General features: G+C 34.6%; 1 protein-coding gene across 2 annotated transcripts in view; it reads left to right on the forward strand.

The window, feature by feature from the left end:
- ITGB8 (integrin subunit beta 8) overlaps positions 1 to 25033 on the forward strand; it is a 95483-nt gene that overhangs the window by 59332 nt on the left and 11118 nt on the right. For both annotated transcript variants that reach the window (XM_040260632.1, XM_040260633.1), the window contains exons 7-10: positions 11558 to 11653; positions 15620 to 15709; positions 19583 to 19717; positions 22519 to 22924. In XM_040260632.1, coding sequence (XP_040116566.1) covers positions 11558 to 11653; positions 15620 to 15709; positions 19583 to 19717; positions 22519 to 22924 — 727 coding nt within the window. The remainder of the gene's footprint in view (positions 1 to 11557; positions 11654 to 15619; positions 15710 to 19582; positions 19718 to 22518; positions 22925 to 25033) is intronic.

Genomic DNA, 25033 nt, shown 5'->3' on the forward strand with positions numbered 1-25033 from the left:
AAATTTATCTTTATAACAACTCGGTAAGGTAGTCATAATTATCTTTCTTTTATACATAGAAAAACTGAGGGTATAAGAAATTAAGAAACTTGACTGAGGACACACAGCTAAAAAGTTAATCAGTAGCAGAATCAGGGTTCAATCCAGTTCAATCTTTTAATAAATACGTATTCTTAACTATTTTGCCATACTGTCTTAAGGGATACCTAGAAGAAATAGAGTGGTGAAGTTCTTGGTGTAAATTTTGCTCTACTTTCTAGTTGCAATCTTACTTATAGAATAAATAAAATAAAGTATATAATTTTTCTTATATATATTACATGATAAGATAAATTTTTAAATAATTTATATTTAAACTTTGTTATATTTTATATATGACCATTGGCAAATAATGTTATAGTATTAACTAAATTACATTTTCCACTGCTTTTTCTCCAAGTGCCAGAATGAAAAACTTGAGTAATATAGTTTTATAATTTAGCAGTTATAATTTATAACAGTCTAAAATTTAAAAATTAATTCTAAAATGGTAGCTGCTGCTGCTGCTGCTAAGTCGCTTCAGTCATGTCCGACTCTGTGCGACCCCATAGACGGCAGCCCACGAGGCTCCCCGGTCCCTGGGATTCTCCAGGCAAGAACACTGGAGTGGGTTGCCATTTATTAATGGTGTAGAAGACAAGTTGTTGATACTGAGGCTTTAGAATTTCATCCTGTTTCCCTACCCAGCTCCTCCAGGGTGATTCCCAACCTCATTCAGAGCCCTCTTCACAACCATTGACCCCCACCCTCAACCACAAGTAACGCCAGAGTCGCCAATAACAATGAAACGGGCCCAGGGAGCAAGTATTTGGAAGAGGCAAACAGGTCACGCAATGAACCATTATTAATGAGATTTTTAAATATTGCTGTGACTCTCAGTCCTCATGGAGAGATGCAAAAAGGCAAGATCCTACCACACTGCTAATTGCATTTAGTAGCTTAGATTTGGTGTTTCTTTCTCTGAACCTTTTTTTCTTTTTGTGCCTCATCATTTTAAGGTCAGTGATTCTTCACTCCTCCTCTTATTTAACTCCCCAGAAGTCCTTTAATTTATATAGTCTCATAGAAATTACTAATATGTCATAAGAATAATAAAGTTAATTTTAACATAGCTAAACTACGCATGTACACCCATGGTGGATTCATGTCAATGTATGGCAAAACCAATACAGAATTGTAAAGTAAAATAAAAATAAATTAATTTAAAAAAAATAAAGCATATAATCAAAACTTTCACCCTATTTCCTGATTCATACTTTTTCTCTGCTTAACACTGTATAAAAAACTTTCAAAATTAAACAGATAAGATTAGTTTAGAGTATTAGCACCTCTGGGTTTTATGAACATGCACCATCAGCAAAGTAAAGGGAATTTCACCCAGGCAAAAAGCACCTAGAAAGTTTTAAGTTTATATGCAATTTCTAAAAAATATTGTTACGACTTTTAGTTTAAGGTAAGAGAAAACTTTCCACAAGAGAAAAACAGAGTGACACACAGGGAACACCCATAAGGCTGATTTTACAGCAAGTTTTGCAAGGGAGTGACATGACACACTTAAAAGTGCTGAAAGAAAAAAACCCTACAACATAGGATAGATACGCTGTACAGCAAGTTATCATTCAGAATTGAAAGATATATAAAGAGCATCTCAGACAAGCAAAAACTAAGAGAGTTAATCAATATTATCCAAACTTAAATGTTAAATGAAAAAGAAAAGGCTGTAACAAAGAAATAAATTATAGGAAGGGGGAAACACCACTGGTAAAGGCAGATATATGGTAACATGGTAGTTCAACTACATAAATAAGCCAGTGAAAAGGTTACAAGACAAAATTATAGAATCAACTAAAACTATAATAAATAGTTAAGGGATAGGAATGAAAATGTAAAACATGATATCAAAAACACAAAAGGTGGAAAGGGGATAGTAAAAAATTTAGCTCTTCTACAATATGTTTAAACTTAAATGACTATCAGCTTTAAAAAAGCAGACATAGTTATACATAAACATACATGAACTCCATGGTAATCACAAATCAAAAACCTATAATAGGTATACAAAAGCTAAAATGAAAACAGATGAACTAAAGTCTACTACTAAACTAAAAAGAGACTAAAACTAAAAAGAGATAAATACAAGCATACTACTAAAGCAAATCATCAAACTACAAAGGAACAGATTGAAATAAGACAAAACAGAGAAACAACCAGAAAAAAGTAACAAAATGGCAATAAGCACATAAGTTCAGTTCAGTTGCTCAGCCGTGTCTGACTCTTTGCGACCCCATGAATTGCAGCTCGCCAGGCCTCCCTGTCCATCACCAACTCCCAGAGTTCACTCAGACTCATGTCCATCGAGTCAGTAATGCCATCCAGCCATCTCATCCTCTGTTGTCCCCTTCTCCTCCTGCCCCCAATCCCTCCCAGCATCAGAGTCTTTTCCAATGAGTCAACTGTTCACATGAGGTGGCCAAAGTACTGGAGCTTCAGCTTTAGCATCATTCCCTCCAAAGAAATCCCAGGGCTGATCTCCTTCAGAATGGACTGGTTGGATCTCCTTGCAGTCCAAGGGACTCTCAAGAGTCTTCTCCAACACCACAGTTCAAAAGCATCAATTCTTTGGCCCTCAGCCGTCTTCATAGTCCAATTCTCACATCCATACAAGACCACTGGAAAAACCATAGCCTTGACTAGACGGACCTTAATCGGCAAAGTAATGTCTCTGCTTTTGAATATGCTATCTAGGTTGGTCATAACTTTTCTTCCAAGGAGTAAGCGTCTTTTAATTTCATGGCTGCAGTCACCATCTGCACTGATTTTGGAGCCCAAAAAAATAAAGTCTGACACTGTTTTCACTGTTTCCCCATCTATTTCCCATGAAGTGATGGGACCGGATGCCATGATCTTCGTTTTCTGAATGTTGAGCTTTAAGCCAGCTTTTTCACTCTCCTCTTTCACTTTCATCAAGAGGCTTTTGAGTTCCTCTTCACTTTCTGCCATAAGGGTGGTGTCATCTGCATATCTGAGATTATTGATATTTCTCCCGGCAATCTTGATTCCAGCTTGTTTCTTCCAGTCCAGTGTTTCTCATGATGTACTCTGCATATAAGTTAAATAAACAGTGTGACAATATACAGCCTTGATGTACTCCTTTTCCTATTTGAAACCAGTCTGTTGTTCCATGTCCAGTTCTAACTGTTGCTTCCTGACCTGCATACAGATTACTCAAGAGGCAGGTCAGGTGGTCTAGTATTCCCATCTCTCAGAATTTTCCACAGTTTATTGTGATCCACACAGCCAAAGGCTTTGGCATAGTCAATAAAGCAGAAATAGATGTTTTTCTGGAACTCTTCTTGCTTTTTCAATGATCCAGCGGATGTTGGCAATTTGATCTCTGGTTCCTCTGCCTTTTCTAAAACCAGCTTGAACATCAGGAAGTTCACAGTTCACATATTTTTGAAGCCTGGCTTGGAGAATTTTGAGCTTTACTTTACTAGCTGTGAGATGAGTACAATTGTGCGGTAGTTTGAGCATTCTTTGGCATTGCCTTTCTTTGGAATTGGAATGAAAACTGACCTTTTCCAGTCCTGTGGCCACTGCTGAGTTTTCCAAATTTGCTGGCATATTGAGTGCAGCACTTTCACAGCATCATCTTTCAGGATTTGAAATAGCTCCACGGGAATTCCATCACCTCCATGAGCTTTGTTCGTAGTGATGCTTTCTAAGGCCCACTTGATTTCATATTCCAGGATGTCTGGCTCTAGATGAGTGATCACACCATCGTGATTATCCAGGTCGTAAAGATCTTTTTTGTACAGTTCTTCTGTGTATTCTTGCCACCTCTTCTTAATATCTTCTGCTTCTGTTAGGTCCATACCATTCCTGTCCTTTATCGAGCCCATCTTTGCATGAAATGTTCCCTTGGGATCTCTAATTTTCTTGAAGAGATCTCTAGTCTTTCCCATTCTGTTGTTTTCCTCTATTTATTTGCATTGATCACTGAAGAAAGCTTTCTTATCTCTTCTTGCTATTCTTTGGAACTCTGCATTCAGATGCGTATATCTTTCCTTTTCTCCTTTGCTTTTCACTTCTCTTCTTTTCAAAGCTATTTGTAAGGCCTCCCCAGACAGCCATTTTGCTTTTTTGCATTTCTTTTCCATGGGGATGGTCTTGATTCCTGTCTCCTGTACAGTGTCACGAACCTCATTCCATAGTTCATCAGGCACTCTATCTATCAGATCTAGGCCCTTAAATCTATTTCTCACTTCCATTGTATAATCATAAGGGATTTGATTTAGGTCATACCTAAATGGTCTAGCGGTTTTCCCTACTTTCTTCAATTTAAGTCTGAATTTGGCAATAAGCAGTTCATGATCTGAGCCACAGTATGCTCCCGTCCTACCAATAATCATTTTTCATATCAGTGGGTGAAATGCTCCAATCAAAGGGCATAAGGTGGCTCATTGGATTAAAAAAAAAAAACCATCGAAAAACCATCAATATGCTGCTATAGACACTCACTTGAGAGCTACAGATACACAGACTGGAAGTAAGGGGTTGAAAAAAGATACTCTATACAAATGGAAACAAGGAAAGCTGAGGCAGCAGACCTGTATCAGACAAAGTAGACTTTAAAAGAAAGTCTGTAACATAAGACAAATAAGGGCATTAAATATTATATAATGATAAAGGGATCCATACAAGAGGAGATTACACTTATTAACATTTACATGCCCAATACAGGAATACACACACACAGAGAAATAAAGGAACAAACGGATGGTAATACAATAATAGTAGGACACTTTAACATCCCAATGACATCACTGAGGAGATCATCCAGACAGAAAATGAATAAGGGAACAGTGGCCTTAAATGAACCATTAGACCAGTTGCACTTAATAGATATCTACAGGACATTCCATCCAAAAATAGCAGAATGCACAATCTTCTCACGTATACATGAAACATTTTCCAGAGACCACATGCCAATTGTCTTGACAAATTTAAGAAGATAGAAATTATATCAAGCATCTTTTCTGACCACAATGGCATGAACCTAGAAATCACTTATAGACAGAAAAGTGGGAAAAGAACAAAGACATGGAGACTAAACAATATGCTAGTAAGAAATCAGTGGTCAATGAAGAAATTGATGAGGAAATCAGAAAATAAACTGAGACAAATAAAAATGGAAACACAATACTCTAAAATCTATGGGATATACCAAAAGCAGTTCTAAGAGGGAGTTTTATAGTACAGGCCTATATCAAGAAATTAGGAAAAATTTAAAGAAACAGCCTAACTTACCATCTAAAGGAAAACAAACACAAAGTCCCAAGGCAGCAAAAGGAAGGGTATAATAAAGATTAAAGCAGAAATAAATAAATTGAAGTTTATTTAATTTCTTAAACTACAATAGAAAAGATCAACAAAACCAAAAGCTGTTTTTTTAAAAGATAAAATTAATAAGCTGTTGACCAAGATAATTAAGAAAAAAAAGAGAGTACCGAAATACACAAAATAAGACATGAAAGAGAAGTTCTGCTGTAATCACAGAAATACAAATGATCATAAGAGAATACTAAGAACAGTTAATACCAACAAATTGGACAAAATAGAAGAAATAGGTAATTTCCTACAAACATACAATATTCCAAGACTGAATTGGGAAGAAATAGATAATTTGAACAGATCACAAACTAGTATTGATACTGAATCAATAATCAAAACCTCCCAAACAAAAGTCCAGGACCAAAGAGCTTCAGGAGAATGCCACCAAACATACAAAGAAGAGTTAATATCTGTCTTTCTTAAACTATTTCCAAGAATTGAAAAGAAAATACGACTTCCTGAGCAACTTTCACTTTCATTTTTTTTCACTTTCAAACACTTCCAAACTGATTCTATGGGGCCACCTTTACCCTGAAACCAAAATCAGACAAAAACAATACCAAAAAAAAAAAAAAAGGTCAATATCTCTGATCAACATAAATGATTATATCACTATATGCAGATAACATGACACTATATATAGAGAACCATAAAGTGTCCATCAAGAAACTATTAAAACTAATGAATTAATTCAGTAAAATTTCAGGATACAAGATTAATATACAAAATCTGTTATTTTTCTCTACACTAATAATATATTAGTATATATTTTGTCGGGGACAGAAAGCAAGAAAACAACTTCATTTAAATTTGCATCAAAAGGAATAAAAATACCTAGGAATAAACTTAACCAAGAAGGTGAAAGACCTATGCTCCGAAACTATAAAACATGATGAAGCAAACTGAAAATGATAAAAAGAAATGGAAAGATATCCCATGCTCTTGAGCTGGAAGAATTAGTATTGTTAAAATGGCCATACTACCCAAAGCCATCTACCCAAAGATGTAATGCAAATTCTCATTACCAATGGCATTTTTCACATAACTATTAAACAAATTATTCTAAAATTTATATACAATCACAGAAGACCCCAACTTGCCAAAGAAATATTGAGAGAAAAAAACAAAGCTGGAAGTATCATTCTTTCTGACTTCAGACTATACTACAAAGCTATAGCAATCAAAACAGTACGTACTGACACAAAAACAGACATATAGATAAGATACATAGACAGTCCAAAAATAAACCCATGCACATACTGTCAATTAATCTATGACAAATGAAGCAAGAATATACAGTGCAGAAAAGACAGACTGTTCAACAAATGGTGCTGGGAAAACTGACAGCTACATTCAAAAGAATAAAACTAGAACATTCTTTTTTTCACATCATATTCGAAAATAAACTCAAATGGATTAAAGACCTAAATGTAAGACCAGAAACCACAAAACTCTTAGAAGGAAACATAGGCAGTATGGTCTTTGACAAAGATCTTAGTACTATTTTTCAGACCTGTCTCCTCAGGCAAGGGAAACAAAAGCAATATAAACAAATGGAACCTAATCAAACTGAAAAGCTTTTACACAGCAAAAGAAACCATCAACAAAATGAAAATGCATCCTATTAAATGTGAGATGTTTGCAAATGATATGTCTAATAAAGGGTGAATATCCAAAATATATTAACAGTTAATACAACTCAATATCGTAAAACAAACACATGTATTTTAAAAATGGGCAAAAGACCTCAATAGGCATTCTTCCAAAGAAGAAATACAGATGGCCAACAGGCATCTGAAAAGATGTTCAACATCACTAATCATTAGGGAAGTGCAAATTAAAACCACAGTGAGATATCATCTCATACCTTTCAGAATGGCTATCATCAAAAAGAGCACAAATAACAAATATAGAAGAGTAATGTAAAGAAAAGGGAATCATAGTGCATTGTTGGTGGGAATTTAAACTGGTACAGCCACTATGGAAACAGTACTGAGATTACTCAAAAAATTAAAAATAGAACTAAGATACGATCCAACAATTCCACTCCTAGGCATATATATCTGAAGAAAATGAAAATCAGAAAGACCTATGTACCTCAGTGTTCATAGGAGCACTGTGTACAAAAGTCAAGATAGGAAAGCAAGCTGTCCGTCAAGAGATAAATGAAGTTTGTGGTGTATATATATATATATATATAGCAATGGAGTGTTACTCAACTCTTGAATTAACTATTGCCATTTGCAATAACATGGATGGATCTAGAGGGTGTTTTGTTGAGTAAAATGAGTCAGATAGAGAAAGACAAATACTGAACATATTCACATATATGTTGAATCTGAAAAAAGTACAAATGAATGACTATAACAAATCAGAAAGAGACTCACAGATACAAACTGGTAGTTACTAACAGGGAGAGGGATGAGGGAGGGGCAAGATAAGATAAAAGGATTAAGAGGTACAGATTATTAGGTATAAAATAAGATACAAAGATGTAACATACAACACAGGGAATATAGCTAATATTTTGTAGGCTAGGCTATTATAGCTAATTGCTTATAATCTATAGAAACAGTGAATCACTATGTTGTACACCTGAAACTAATATAATATTGTAAAGCAACTACACTTCAGTTAAAATAATATGTACATGTGTATGTATATATATGTATATATATATATATATAACAGATTTTAAAATTATTGAAATGCCTGATTTTAGCTTGCTACTCTATGATCTGTTTAGAACTGCAAATGCCACGTGAACAATAAGGACGTCAATAATAACTTTAGAGTAGACCTAATTTGAATGCTTCTCATGCTTGCAGAAAACTATCCAGGAAATTATTTCTGCGAACAGTATTTAGGTGTTTGTTTGTTTTTTCCTAAAAAGTGAAAGCAAAGTTGCACATAGAATCACCTGGGCTAGGCTCAAAGTAGACTCACACTGCTTCTAATGCCCCTAAAAATGAGAAAAAATAATGATTTTCCAAAGTAACTCAACAAAAACAAAAACTGATGAAAATATTTATGAAATAGAATGTTCTAAATAAATTATGTTTGGTTAAATCATGTTTAAGCAGAAAATTTTTTATTACCATTCTCATTAAACAGCTTACAAAAAATGATTAGTCCATGCCCCTTATTCACTAACTAAGGATATCAAGAATGCAGCGGACACCATGTTGACAGGAGCCACAAATTCAAACACTTCAGGAGCCAGGTGGAAATGGTAAATACATGAGGCAAGTCAAAGCATATCCAACAGCCCAGCATCTAGCCTTTAGTAATGGTCTCCAAATGTCTTTTACTGAAAGCTGTCTTTTATTAAGCAGCTATGGTATTTGCTCCTTTACACTTAGGGAGCACCATCCAATATCCCAGTGAAGTATAGATATTGCTATTACCTCCATTTTATAAGTGAGAAGATGGAAGCACTAAAAGAATCAGGAACGTGTCTGTGGTCACACAGCCCAACATAGCAGAGTCTAGGTAAATGACAAGCGATGTGACATCAGGACATGAGCCCCTCAGTTCAGTTCAGCTCAGTCGCTCAGGCATGTCTGACTCTTTGCGACCCCATGAACCACAGCACGCCAGGCCTCCCTGTCCATCACCAACTCTCAGAGTCTACCCAAACTCACGAGCCCCTACTAATCATTAATTTGGGTTTAATAATTAGAAAATGGTAACTTAAACATGTGTTAACCCATTTAATCCCCATCGTAACTCTGAGAAGTAGATACTAGATACTAGTATTTATACCTATTTTACATATAGAAAAACTATATCACAGAGAGGTAAAGACAGATTCCCAGTGTCATGGAGCTAATAATTGCAGAACCAAGAGTTAAAGCCCCAGGTGGTCTGTTTCCAGGGCCCCTGCTCATGGTATGGCTCTCAGCCAGAACAATTTTGTATCCTGCCTCCATGAAGATATTTCAATGTCCAGAGATATTTTGGTTGTTACAACTAGGGGAGGAGGGACATATTGGCATCTAATAGGTAGAGACTAGGGACATCGCTGAGTATCTTACAACACACAGGACAGTCCCACACCACAACACAAAATGTAAATAGTGCCACTGATGAGAAACACAGGCCTATGATATTATTACTGTGCAGCCATATAGATAGAAAAATAGGCCAATGGGAGAGATGGAGACTGACAACACATAAGTCTTCATCTTTAAATAAATCTGTGCTATCAGATTTTTTCATGCTCTGTCATCTAAAAATTGATTTATAAAAAATAATGGAAAAATAATCCAGATAATTGAGTGCTTTCACTTAACCAAGACATTTTTTTCATATCTTAGTATGATATGCAATACTTCAAATTCTATATTAACATATAACTTTTTATAATGAATCTCTTTTACAGAGAATCTTAAATGCTTATTTTTTATCACTACATAGGTACATTATTAAAATTCATACATCTCTACACAGTTATTTCTTTAACCAAAACTGTTTCCATTTAATCTTTCTCACCTCCTCTTTCCTTCTGACATTTTAAGTTATTTCTCACAAATCACAGTGAAGGTGTTGGTGAAGAAGAAAAATGTAAAAGGAATCCTTTTGCCCTTAACTACTTAGGTGCTGCTTTGGCACATTGCTTTCTCTTCTCCCCTTTGGCCATGAAATTTTTGTTATCTCTATTAATTATTTTCAATGTTTAGAGAAACAATATGTAATAGGTTAGATAGAGGGGGAGTTAAGGCTGAGGAGTAGCGACGTCACCAAACCAGGACAGCTGGCTGAGAGGGAGTATTTCTACTAGTGAAATACAAGACATAAAAGGTAAAATACTTAATACTTAAAAGATACTGTGCTTCATGGGGGAAAGGGGAAAGGGTTCAACAATGGCCATTAATCCACAACTCTCCTCTTAACAATGGTTTATTTAAACATCTGTAAAGCATTTGTAACTTTAACAAATTGGCCTCGAGGTACTTAGAATTTTCTTTTAAAACAGTTCTTTCTAGGGTTAAAAAATGTGTTCTTTTAAGCTTAAAACTATACTGACCTTCTTAATGATCTTCTGAGAAAAAATAATTTTCTGGATTTAAATTTTGTATATTTTCAGTCAGTGTTACTTCCTGTTTTTGAGAAGGAGAAAGAGATTAAGAAGGCTCCAAAAACTGCTTACATTTTGGACGGCTTTTTAAATATTGGTTTTATGTGTGTTAAGTATAAGCTGGTCAAAAACATGTGGATTAATTTTTCCATAAAATATGAATGGTTTTAAAAATTAAGAAGGGGGAATGCTTGGCAAACTCTGATTATTTTTTGTCAAAGCAAAAATATTTGAAAAGCAGTTGTTGCCATTAGAAAATATTCCCAGTACAGCTAGATACATTTTTATCATAAACTGACAACCCAGGACTTGAATATAGGATTTTCTTCTTTTAAATAGACTTTGTACTACACCATGTGACATAGCAAATTCTGTTGCATGCATGCATGCTAAGATGCTTCAGTTGTGTCCGACTCTTTGCAACCTTGTGGACTGTAGCCCACCAGGCTCCTCTGTCCCTGGAATTCTCCAGGCAAGAATACTGGAGTGGGTTGCTGGGCCCTCCTCCAGGGGATCTTTCCCACCCAGAGACTGAACCTGGGTCTCTTGTGTCTCCTGCATTGGCAGGCAGGTTCTTTACCACTAGCGCCACCTGGGAAGCCCATCAAATATATATGCATATATACATTAATATATTTGCATTTCAAAACTTGTTACTGAATTTCACCTTAGAATGTGATTGTCACTAATATGTCTCTGTTTCTGAATATTAGGTAATCTTTTAATTATGTCACTTGGAGTCCATTGTTAACCTAAAAGATGCTAAAGACTTTGTTCTATGTTGAATGCAACCCTCTTCATTTTTCAGAGCTTCTGATATTTTTATGGCACTTTTGTCTTTAAAATATCCTTAATACTTTGATGTTAACCTTATTTTTTTTTTAGTAATTTAAATGCCTCTAGTAAAACAATAATCCTTCCCAACCCAATACATTTTTATGTTAATCATACAGTTCTACTTATAACAGATGTTTGGAAGTGTATGGAACTGATGCACTAAATTTCACTCCCTTCTTTGTCTCATTTTCTCATTTCTCATTACAGGAACATCCCTCACTAGGCCAACTTTCAGAAAAGTTAATAGACAACAATATTAATGTTATCTTTGCAGTTCAAGGAAAACAGTTTCATTGGTATAAGGTATGTTAACTCCCAAAATGTAAAAATTAAAATGTTTGCATCTATATTTAAAATTAGAATACTTCTCAGAACCCCAGGTAAGGATTCTAGGGTTCTTATACTTTGTACAATGTATTTTTAATACTATATTAACTAATGTATACTACACAGTGTCCTAAGTTAACATTTAAGTATAAATAAATGCAAATTCTATGTTTGCAAACCTAAAATTAGAATCAAGTGAGGGCACTGATAGTACTTGGTACTGAAGGGAAGTGAAGTGAAGTCGCTCAGTCGTGTCCAACTCTTTGCGACCCCATGGACTGTAGCCTACCGGGCTCCTCCGTCCATGGGATTTTCCAGGCAAGAGTACTGGAGTGGGGTGCCATTGCCTTCTCCAGAGGATCTTGCTGACCCAGGGATCGAACCTGGGTCTCCTGCATTGTAGACAGACTTGGTACTGACTGTGACAATATTGGAGAAGACTTTTATCAGGTGAAACGTAGTGCACACCCCAACTATACCATGTCCACATTTCTGCTTATTCTAGTCCTTGGGCATATCTTTATAATAGATTAGATTGGGGAGCATCAGTATTTTTCAACAAATCTAGCACCAACATACCTAGATTTTCTCTAGGTCATCTAATAAAAGAATAAGAGGAGCCATGGAAGCGGCTGATTCAGTCAAAGCCTTCCTACATAAGAATGCTTTTGGTTTTGTCAGAATCTTTTCAGCCAGGTGAGTCCTACAAGCAGAATAGACATTTGACACCTGTGTCACTCTGGCAGCACCCCATGGGATTCCTCCTGTCACCCTCAATATAGAACTTCTGTGATCCTGCTATAGCTTTCTTTGCACAGTCTTTTAGATTATTTTTTCCAGGAAACTCTCTTTTCTTCATTTCTACAATGGTGTGATACCCTAATTTTCTTTATACATGTCTGTTCACTGGATCTTCATCTCCCTTTTTGTCTTTGCTTTTACCTTGTACCCACAATGTCCTTTACTCCTTTTTTTTTTTTTTTTTTTACTATTTCAGAGAAACTATTTTTTCTTTTGGTTTCAACAGCTACTTGAATTCATTTGCATCTGCCTCAAAGCTGGTGTTCCTGTCACCAGTTTCCCTAATATCTGACTACTACATTTATCATCTGAAAGTGCTACTTTAATTATATCATTTAATCCCTGAGCAATTGTATCATTTTTTCCATACAGTGAAGATGTAATTCCCTCTTTTCCAAAATTTACATACCATGGAATTCATTTTAAGGAAACAGCTGTTATATCCACAGAAGTAGAGCTCGGACTCAAATTAAATGCCCAAATCACTTTATTAACAATAGTAACAGCTTCCACTTTTTGAGTACTTACTGTTGTCAAGCACTGAGTTTATTAACATTAATTCATTTGATATTCTTTAAACTCATAACAAGAAGGATAATATTACTAATATGCCCACTTTAAAGATGAAGGAAACAAATGCATTTAGGGAGGTTATATACTTTCCTAACAGCCTAAGTCCTGTGTTCTTAACCTCTAAGCTCAAATTTCAAATTGAATTTCAACTCACTGAGCAGCTTTTTATTGTTTGGCTCCTTTTTCTCTGCTATTTATTACTTCTTGATGGTGATATTGGCTCTAGCAGTTTCTTCCTACTCCTTTAAGAGAATTTCCACTGACTATTAAACCATAAAACCAGGTTTATTATTAATTGAATTGCATGCAAAGTGAAAATCAACAGGTTCTAAAAGCGTAACAAGCTCTGCTGAGTCCTGTGTATGCCATCCAGTCACCCAATTTGGTTGCTCACAGACATTTTTATTAATCACCTTTGTCTGAGTTGTAACAGCTTCCTAACCCATCTCCCAAATCCACCTTTCACCTGGCTGCAGGATGAGCTATTTGAATCACACTTTGAGTAAAGTGCTCCAGTGGTTTCCTCTGATTATTATGGCACATGAGGCTAGTGGGTCCCTGCTTGCCTCTCTGACCTCATCCCCCAAAGCTGTCTGCCTTAAACTTGTCCCTCCAGTCATGCTTCTAATTCTCCTGTGAACACACTCACCAGGCTCTTTCTTTCCTTTGTAACTCTGTTCTTGCTATTTATCTCCCATCCCTGGAAGCGTTTCTCCATTATTAGTTGATTAACTCTTACTCATCCTTGAAGACACAACTCATGAATCACCTCCTCCAGGAAACAGTCCCTGACAGACTTCCCCATCTCTCAAATGCCTGCTCAGTATCCCTTGCATTCAGTTCAGTTCAGTTCAGTCGCTCAGTCGTGTCCGACTATTTGCGACCCCATGAATCACAGCACACCAGGCCTCCCTGTCCATCACCAACTCCCAGAGTTCACTCAGACTCACGTCCATCGAGTCAGTGATGCCATCCAGCCATCTCATCCTTGGTCGTCCCCTTTTCCTCCTGCCCCCAATCCCTCCCAGCATCAGAGTCTTTTCCAATCAATCAACTCTTCGCATGAGGTGGCCAAAGGTACTGGAGTTTCAGCTTTAGCATCATTCCTTCCAAAGAAATCCCAGGGTTGATCTCCTTCAGAATGGACTGGTTGGATATCCTTGCAGTCCAAGGGACTCTCAAGAGTCTTCTCCAACACCACAGTTCAAAAGCATCAATTCTTCGGCACTCAGCCTTCTTCACAGTCCAACTCTCACATCCATACATGACTACTGGAAAAACCATAGCCTTGACTAGACGGACCTTAGTCAGCAAAGTAATATCTCTGCTTTTGAATATGCTATCTAGGTTGGTCATAACTTTTCTTCCAAGGAGTAAGCATATATGACTATTGCTTCATGGGAACATCATTTTTTGAAACTGTCATTTACATTCCTATGAGATCCTTAAGGGTAGAAACTATGTGGCTTAATAATTTAGCATTTTCAAAGTGGCATATGATGCTACTTAATAAAAGTTATATAAATGAATTTTTAAAATGTCTGACAAATATATTTCCCTTTTACCTGAGGTACTAAATTATTTGTAGTAGCTTCTTGTTCAAGTAGTAGCTGGCATACAGCAAGAACTCAGTGATACTTGTGAATGATAAAATGAATATATAAATGCATTTCAAGACTTTTCATAATCTGATTCCATATAAATATGCACCATTCACTCTATTAAAACTAGTTACTTCTCTATTCTTAGTTAATCTACAACTTTGGTAAACCTTTAAGCCTTTACTAATTTTCATTTTCTCACTAGGAATACCTAGAGTCCATTTTTAATGGACCATCAGAACACCTGTTCGATGAAACTTCCATTTGTGACTTTGATTTTTTTTTTTTCTCCTGTTTGGACAAACATGTCCTAAAGACCGCTCCATGGAAAAGCAGTTCTGCAAAATATTTATGTTACATGAGAAAACAGTTTTGTAATTAAGTAAATGTTAGAGAATGTGGCAGTTATTATAATAATGCTAAATTATTTCTGAACTGCAGGGGTATACATTTTGAGTCTCTATGTGGAAGAAACCATATGCAGAACTTATCAAATTCATTTGCCCTCAGAACCGTTTTCATTTTAAAATCTCTTGGGACCAGGTTCTGTGGTCTCTACTTTAAGGTTTAAGTCAGCATGTAACTTGGGTACTCACACACACTCATGCACACAGAAATACATATCATTTTAGGTATATATGTTTTAGCTGCTTTAGTTAGTTGCTTATATTTTTTCTTGTGTTTTAACTTTTTTATTCATGTAATGACTCATCTTCCATTGATACCTATAAGATTTTCAAATATTTCTTGATTGCTAAGCCACTGTCCAGTTCAGTTCAGTTCAGTCACTCAGTCGTGTCCGACTCTGCGACCCCATGAATCGCAGCACGCCAGGCCTCCCTGTACATCACCAACTCCCGGAGTTCACTCAGACTCACGTCCATCGAGTCGGTGATGCCATCTGTACATAGTAAGATGCCACTGTACATAGTTGTAATTTACTGAATGCTATTGGTATGTTTTCTAGGACCTTCTACCCCTCTTGCCTGGCACCATTGCTGGTGAAATAGAATCAAAGGCTGCAAACCTCAATAATCTGGTTGTAGAAGCCTATCAGGTATGTATATATTGTACACATTTTTTTTTTCAAATAAACTTTTAACCCCAATTTCTATAGCAAGGTACAAACTAATGCTCTATCATCTTGAAAGGAGTGATGGAAAAACATCAGATTAGGAATTAGGAACCTGATGTAGCCCTGGCTCTACCACTAACTAGTTACAGAACCTTGGTAAAGTCATTTCAGCTTTCTGTGTTTCACTATGTCCTTTGACACAGTTTACTAAATTCAGGTTGAGCTAGAGACTACTAAATTTCCTTCCTTATTAAATGTTCAGAGAGTCACCAAGTCACAGCCATAGAATATACTTTATTACCAAGAAATATCATAATTTCCAGTGCCATAAAGATAATGAATCCACTGTGTAATTTAAACAGCAACTTTCCAGAAAAAAAATGAACTGAGATATGGAGACTACTAGGAGAATTTTGTTGGGGTCTCCTAGATCATCACTAGGTTGTTCAGTTGTTTGATTCAAAGAATTACCTTAAGTAATTCTCTTAATTACTTTAAGAGATATACTATTTTATTGAGATGACAGTTGTACGCTGTTCCCAGGTTGTGAAGAGTAGGTGCTAAATACAAAGTTAAAGAAATATCTGCTCTCTCAACCTAGGTCATTCCTGGATAGAATAGTCTCTTTTAGGACACTGTAAAAACAATAACTGTCATTTTAATACCACTATGAACTAGTTATTTTCCATACATGACCTCATTCAATCCATTCAACTGACCTATAAGGCAGGTATTAGTACTCCTTTTGTGTATTTGTAGAATTTCAAAGAAGTTAAGCAAATTAACCAAAGGTCAAACAGCTAACAAGCAAAAGAAGAAGAACCAGAACCTAGGTTTTCCTAAATTCTAGCTTTCAGGTGCTTCCTTCTGTATTATACAGTCTGTTTTCTTTTTTTTTTTTTTTTTTTTTACCATAGTGTTCAAAGATATGCTTGGTTCTATCTTGAATTTATGTGCCGTTGACAAACTCTCACTTCTTCAAATGCTCTTATTGCCTTCCTGACACAGTAGAGTTGAACGGTATTAACAGTAGCCCAAGTATTGTTAGAAATCTCAGGCTTCTCATTTTCTTCGTGGAACATCTGCTTTCAACTCAGATACAAAAGAAAAAGACAGAAGGGGATACAGGAGAGAAAGTGAAGGACTTGTTTAAACTTTCTTTCCTTAAAAGGAAAACAAATCTTGCAAAGGTTTTTGTTTGTTTGTTTGTTTTGCCAAGGAAGTATTCTATGTCTCAAGACTCTGTTGGATAAAATAGGAAAAGCATCTTTAATTACAGTTTCTTTCTCACTGTTACCAAAAAGAAAGCACTAATAGGACTAGAGAGACGTCTCATCAAGGAAAATCAGACCTGTGTGTAACTCATTTCCAACAGGAGTTTGTTCCCAAGGATATTCAAAACAAGAAAGGATCGTACAGTATTAGAAGTCACCCTAGTTTTCATAACATGAACCCACAAATTACCCCTTAGAAAAAACAGAAGTTGATAAACTTTCCTACGTATCAAATTACACCCATGGAAAAGGAAACAATAGCTTTATTTTTATGTTCTTTATTTGCTAGGTTAGGTCTGTGATGCATTATCTAATTGTAGTTCTGATGAACCTTAAACAATTTTGAAAATACTAACAAAATCAACAAAAACTCTGACTAACCAATATCCTTAAGCTGGGATTCTGTTATAATTTTATATGTCTGTACTTTAAAATTTTTTCTGAAAATTCATTTCGTCTTCACAGTCTACAAGAAATTCATAATTCATAATTCATTGAAGAAAAAACTAATATTTTATTCTACTTTGTAATTCTTTGCATTTCATTTTTAAGACTTTTGTAAAATTACATACAAATTTAGTACATGGTGAATATGATTGAATTTTATTTTTTATTTACATTGCCATCAAAATTAAAACTATATAAAAATAAAAACTATATAAATTAAAACTATATTAAAACTATAATAAAGTATATAATTAATCTTAATTTAACTGAAATTAAAAATAAATTATATTGAATAAAAGGAATTATACTTCATAAAAAGTAAATTCTCTCTGTACCTGTTAGATATTAAAAGGCAAGCTTAGACTGTCTGAAACTTGGGGAGGGAGCGGAGAGGGGTTTCGGGATGGTGGACACATGTATACCCATGGCCGATTCATGCCAATGTATGGCAAAAACAACCACAATATTGTAAATTAATTAGCCTCCAACTAAAATAAATAAATTCATTTTAAAAAAAAGACTGTCTGAAACAATTTCTTAATCTCAAAACTGGGTAAAATTTTAGGTATTTGTCTTCATATCATGCTTGAAAAAACAGATATAACTAGCTTAACGTTTTAAGGGAAACAGAATTTCAAAAGGGCAAAAAGAACACTGATGGTATTCTGGTATTTCCTTCTGATTTGTCAAATCATCACCATATCAACACCATTAGTATACCATCCACCTGGGAACCCCAGGTGGCTCAGTGGTAAAGACTCCACCTGTAACACAAGAGATATAGGTTAATCCCTGGGCTGGGAAGATCCTCTGGAGAAGGAAATGGCAGCCCACTGCTGTATTCTTGCCTAGAGAATCCCCATGGACAGAGGAGCCTGCTGGGCTACAGTCCATCAGGTGACAAGCAAGGAGTCAGATATGACTGAGCAGAAGTTTCTATTTTTTCCTGAAACTGTTTAATTAAGTGATTACAATGTATAGAATCTCTGGTTGATAAAAAATGTGACTGATATAGTCTTACCTAATTCAAATAGAATTTACTAATTTGAGGAAGTTATCTTACTCAAGATTTATTACCATAATTCCATGATCAGTTATTAATTTCTTTGTTGACTATACAGTTGAAAAAGAAAAATTACTCAAGTAAAGAATTAGAACCCATGGGGATATCTTTTTCCTTCATACCATGTTGCTCACTCTCTTTTCTTACATATTTCATCTTTTCCCTTTCCTTTTGTTTACAAAAATAAGGATTTTTGCATGTGGTAGACTCTTAATTTTATCAGATGAAATTCACACAGATCTGCAGAATATATTTAATATACCTGTAACTTTGGGAACTGAGATGGGAAGAAATTAGGATGTGCTTGATACACATAATCAGAATAATTGGCAATACATACATGTTTTTTGAATGACTGTGTATATATAAGTGAATAAATGAGTGAATTATTTTCTGCCCAGTAAGAGGCCCTATTTCAGTATTAAGAATTGAAACAATAAGCAAGCTTCAGGGATTTGGCAAAAATTCTAGGCCATTCTTGGAGAATTTACAAGGCCATAACTAGCAGGTATTTCTTATACCTACAGTATAGAAATGGCCTCCACAAAATTTACCTTTCAATTCTGTATCAAAAGACATTTTAGTTTCCATGATAGTCTTAAGTATCTGAAACTGAAATGTTTCTTCAGTAGCAGTACATGTCAGAAGCGTGTTCCAGATTTTAAGCTGTTAAGATTTAAGTGCTATGATGTATCGTACTGTGTATGTATTCTCAATGCTTTCTTCAAATTTTATCACAAAATATAAATATTATTGGATTAAAATGATCATTTCTGTAACACAGGCTGAGTGAGAAGTGTCTCTGAAGTGATCAAAATGCAGTCATGGAAATACGTGAAAAAAATAGAGCAATTTAAACACAGATAATCTAATCCTTTAGTATTTTTTATGTATTTCAAATGTAGCTAGGTCATTATGTGGAAATACTGTTTTTAATCAAGATTTTATAAAGACAGACTCTTTGATTTAGTTAAAAAATTAAATTAAGAATGACATGATAAACTTGACTTCGTTTAGTTGCTTACATTTGAAACTGCTATAGTATACAACTAAAAAATGTCATCTCTGCAGAAACTCATTTCAGAAGTGAAAGTTCAGGTGGAAAACCAGGTAAAAGGCATCTACTTTAACATTACTGCCATTTGTCCAGATGGGACCAGAAAGCCAGGCACAGACGGATGCGGAAATGTGACAAGCAATGATGAAGTATGTGGGTGTGCATTTTTCCGATTTAAAGTAATTTAACTTGTTTGGCATGCTTTCTCACAGAAAACTCAAACCATTCTGAAAACTTTGCTTACTACTGACCTTAAGAATCTCATTTACACTTCAAAGTAACTTTCATTGTCTATTCCTAACATTCCTACTAGTTGTAACTCCATTGACTGTTCTCTCAAATTCTCTAGTAATTATTTTAAAATAAATATGTATCATATTAAATACTTATTTACTAATAATAACTTATTATTGATGACACAGCCAGTATATGTTAGGAAATCACATCTCCTCAAACAAGAAGTGTCTGTTCTTATGATGATGATAATACCTTTTTGTTTCAAATCTGAAAATTTTCAGAGTAAATGTGAAAGCTGAGGGTAAAAGCAATACAGAAGAATGCGAGTGATGGAGCTGTTGATAAGGATTAAGAATTATAAACTTCTCTGGTGGCTCAGATGCTAAAGCATCAGTCTACAACGTGAGAGACCTGGGTTCAATCCCTGGGTTGGGAAGATTCCCTGGAGAAGGAAATGGCAACCCACTCCAGTACTCTTGCCTTGAAAATCCCATGGACAGAATCTTTCACTTTGTGATTGTCCCAGGACACTTATATTATCTCAATAAAATGATCTAGGAAGTAGGGAAATTTGTTAAGGACAGCAACAATAAAAAGAAGTGTCATCATTTAACTAAAAAGGAATGAAATATGGAAAAGAGATTCAGATTATAGCAGCATGAGGAAATAGGACCATGGGAGATAAGGATTCTCCCAGGATTGGCACAAGAGAGAGTAAACACACAGAAATATACTTTAAAAAGAAATTCTTGTAGAACAAAGTGATTTTCAGTGAGTCATTTACCTCAGTGAGGCATAAGTTGCTTCATTTTTAAATAAATAACTTGAACTAGAATACTTCTAATCACTCTTCCATCCATCTCTAAGGTTCTATGATGTTATTATTTTAATATCATGCTATACAGAAAGAGCTATTGAAAGATTAAAAATCCTACTATTCTGTTAATAAGATTGAATAAAGGAGAATCTTCCTTTCTTTCTGATTAGAAGATACTTTTCCCTCTTGGGAAGTTTAGAATCTACAGACAGTATAGTTGCTCCAACAAAGTGTATATTTGAAATTAATTATTTCAAATTCAAGTTCTGTTGGCTTCTCCATAATCACTCCTTGAATTTTGTCCAAAAGACATTTTATACCAGTTTACAAAAAATATATTTTATTTACACTGAATATAGAGAAACTTTTTCTTTTGTGCTTGTAAAAAATAATGCAGTTATTACTTTTTGAGAAAGGATTACCTTCTTAGAAGAAGCTCTTTCTTTCAAAATCAATTTTGGCAGAATGGTTTAGCTTATTTCTTTTTCTTTGTCTACATCCTTTTTTTTCCCGTCACTTTCAACCAAGTGGTATAAACAGTTTGACTGTCAAGAAGAGTCATTTGACCTCTTAATTATAGAAATCCCAAGTTTTGCTCTACTTAATTTTTGCAGTGACCACATTATCTTACAATCTGTTACTCCTTGATATTTTAAAGAGAAAAAAAAAACATTTCAAGTCTGACATCAATTGTACTGATTTTAATATTATGAGACTAATTCTAATTCTGCATGGATATAGATAACATATAAACCTAAATTTAGATCTTTCTTATTGTGTGTGTGTGTTTGTGCTTGTGTGTCTATGTTTGTGCTTGTGTGTGTATGTATTTGTGTTAGGCTTTTTGGTTGAGATGGATATCTATAATCTATATACATAAGAAAGAGGAAATCTCTATATATTCATATATATATATCCATCCATATATATATACACATATATATATCCATCCATATCTATTTACCTAATCTATCTCCATCCCAACCAAAAAGCTTAGCACAAATTATTTTTAAATTGTAATATATCTCAGTCTAACATGGAAGAAAACTATAAACCTTGTTTGCCAAGTTACCTGAAGATTATAAGATGAGTTAACAAATATAAATACACACACTAAGCCAATTGTGTTGTGGAGAAAAAATTGAGAAGAATTTGGCAAGAGAAAGCAATTATGTAGTTTCATGGGGGAAACCAATTCCTGCCAGGCCAGATCATTATTGCAGACTAACATCTCCACTGAGAAAAATGTATGACCTTGTTTGAGATCTTAGGACTTTAAAGTTGAGAGTCCTAAATCTTTTTCCCTTGAGTAACATCAGGGAAAGCCCCATGTTTTCCTCTTAACATTATGTATAAACTAAAATTTAACTCCAAAACTTTACTTGGGCTCTAGGAAAACAGAAACAAAATAAAAATTGTTCATTTGACAATTGTTCATTTCAGGGTTTTAAACCAGTAGAGCAGAAGCCCTTGACTTTAGTTTATTTGATCTATCTCTAGTGCCAAATATTTGCCATAACTCCGCAAGTTAAGGACTGGATCTAGAAAATGGTCTTTTCTCTCTCAAGTTTGCTAAGAAATCATCTGAGGATATAAATGAATGATTAGAAGTAGATACCTTTCAAATAGGTTTGAATCCATGTCCATTTAATGGTGCATGATAGGCAAGTCTCAGTCATTGTATCCTTTAACTCTCCAGTTCCTTAATAAGGAAATGAAATTAAAAGGTAATGTTATATCTACATATGAAAAAAGAATGCATGTGTAATTTATAAATATTAATTTCTTATAGATGGTATAGTATTGACTTAAAATATCATTAACATATATAATATTAGTAATAAAAACAATCAAAGTATATAAATGTATTTTCTTCCCTCTCACCCACAAATTTAGGTTCTTTTCAATGTAACAGTTACAATGGAAAAATGTGATGTCACAGGAGGAAAGAGCTATGCAATCATCAAACCTATTGGTTTCAATGAAACCACTAAAATTCATATACACAGAAACTGCAGCTGTCAGTGTGATGACAGCACAGGACCTAAAAGAAAGTGTGTAGAAGAAACTTTTCTAGATGTCAAGTGCTTCCAGTGTGATGAGAATAAATGTCATATTGATGAGGATACATTTCCTTCTGAAAGTTGCAAGTCACACAAGGATCAACCTGTTTGCAGCGGTAGAGGAGTTTGCATTTGTGGGAAATGTTTATGTCACAAAATTAAGTTTGGAAAAGTGTATGGAAAATACTGTGAAAAGGATGACTTCTCTTGTCCATATCATCATGGAAATCTGTGTGCTGGTGAGTATAAATATGTACATACAGTTATTTATATAGTTGTATATTAAGCTAGCATATATGTTAAAGTATCTTTAAATCACATCTTTATAATTACCAACCCTGAATCTGAATTTGATATTTAAACTTTCAAAGTCTGTGAAATTAGGACATAGCCACAAATATACTGCACATGATTCTGGTGTTTATAGTTTAAATTATTTTGTACAGGAAATACTTATTTAAAACCTAAAATTAATTCTTATTTACAAGTATGCTGTGACCTTGTAAAGACATATACCAGAAAAGGAAATTACTGACAATGTCTGACAGATATTCTATAATCTGGGTATTCTTCTAGAAGACTCTAATTTATCCTCATAAATGGTCACTCCCTTCATCTTGTTCAGAGGATAGTTAGCTATTAAAATATACTTTCAATTCACTGTAAAATTCTTAATGTGTTATTAGAGATGGCATTATAAATATATAGTAATATAAACCTGTCTACTTTATTTTTGGAACAACACCAGCAATAGAATTGTCAAAAGATAGTACTCTTCAAGAAAATACAGGTTTCATAAGAAATGAAGATTAGTCCCAGAGGCCACATACAGACCGAAATTTAAAATAAAATAATTTCAAAAAAAAATATCTAAAGTATGTTTTGGCTAATTCAGTTTACTGCCACCTAGAGGTTAAATTCTAGAAAATATATGCAACATTTGAAAATTAATGCAAAATACTTTTTAAATTAATTTTTCGATCGTAGTGAACTAAATCCATTTATTGTTAAAGTACCTTTTTAATGTTTGCATTTTGGTAACTAAATGTTAAATTATTGATAACATGAAATATTTCACTGTAATAAGCTTTAGGAAAGTAATAAACATATACAAAATAAGTTTTTATTCTTGTATAAATTAAAAATGTGCCCTAAATATGGGATGGAAAATTTCCTTTATATCTCATGCACATAATATTTTATATTCTGAACATTTATTCAGCTGTACTTGGCATCTAGGTAGAAAGGGTTATAGATGACTTTAGAATAAACCCACAATTATCGTCTAAGTTTTTTAGAGCTAAAACTGCTTGGGACAGGGAAGAGAAAGAATTCTGAGGTCATCATTTCCTATAGCTGTCAAGCTCCCAATGAAGTCTGAAATATTGAGACACAGAATCCCAGTCTCTGTTAACAGTAAAATATTAAAAATCAATGTACTGGTCCTTCTACATGACTATGATAACTACTGTTCCACAGGCAATTGAGAATCTGCTTTGAATTATTTGTATATAAATTATAACCACAAACTGTAGGCTGACAAGTATTTTCTTCACTAAGGTCCTTTGAAAATAATAACACATGTTCACAGATCTGCAGGCTAGTATTAGGCATGTAGCCCATATACAGAGAATCGAGTCTGGCAGGCATTTGCTTGGCCTGGATATCATCAATTTTACAGTTAACAAATTGAGCTGATCCAACAGTAGAAGCTATGGAACAGTTACACTGTGAGGTGCTCCACAATAAAAGGAGAGAGGACATAAGCCAGAAATTGAGGGAACAAAGAAAAGGAAGAGGAGGAGGAGGGAGGGAGAAGAAAGGAAGGAAAGAAGAAAGAAAGGAAATGTCTTTGGTTAGATAAACTTGAAAAACATTATATAGCCCTGAAAATGTACCCTCTCTTGAAAATTTCTAGTTCATATTATCATATTAAATTTTGGCTACTTTCTACAGGCTAAAACTCACTTAACTAAGTATAATCAGTGTTCTTCCCCAACTCCAACATGCACAAACATACCACCCTGATTTCTCTCTTGCTTTCTCTCATTTACCACCTAATAACATTTCACAACATACCTTATTAAGACATGCACCACTAACCTGCTACATAATGTGCTGAAGATGTGAAAGGACTACTTAACTTCCCTGGAGATCTCATCTTTAATCAAGGCACTAGCAGAACTGAAGCTCTTAGAAGACTTTGCCCAATGGACATTCAAAGTTATCCCAGGCCCTTAGCAATAATGAACGACTAGGAGAGAAAATTATAGAAGCTATTCATAGAAGACTCCTTTCTTTCAAATTCCAAATCAGACAACATTACTTCAGCCTCTGTTACTTCTTTA

Source organism: Oryx dammah, unplaced genomic scaffold, assembly GCF_014754425.2.
Source record: "Oryx dammah isolate SB20612 unplaced genomic scaffold, SCBI_Odam_1.1 HiC_scaffold_18, whole genome shotgun sequence".
Taxonomy (NCBI): domain Eukaryota; kingdom Metazoa; phylum Chordata; class Mammalia; order Artiodactyla; family Bovidae; genus Oryx; species Oryx dammah.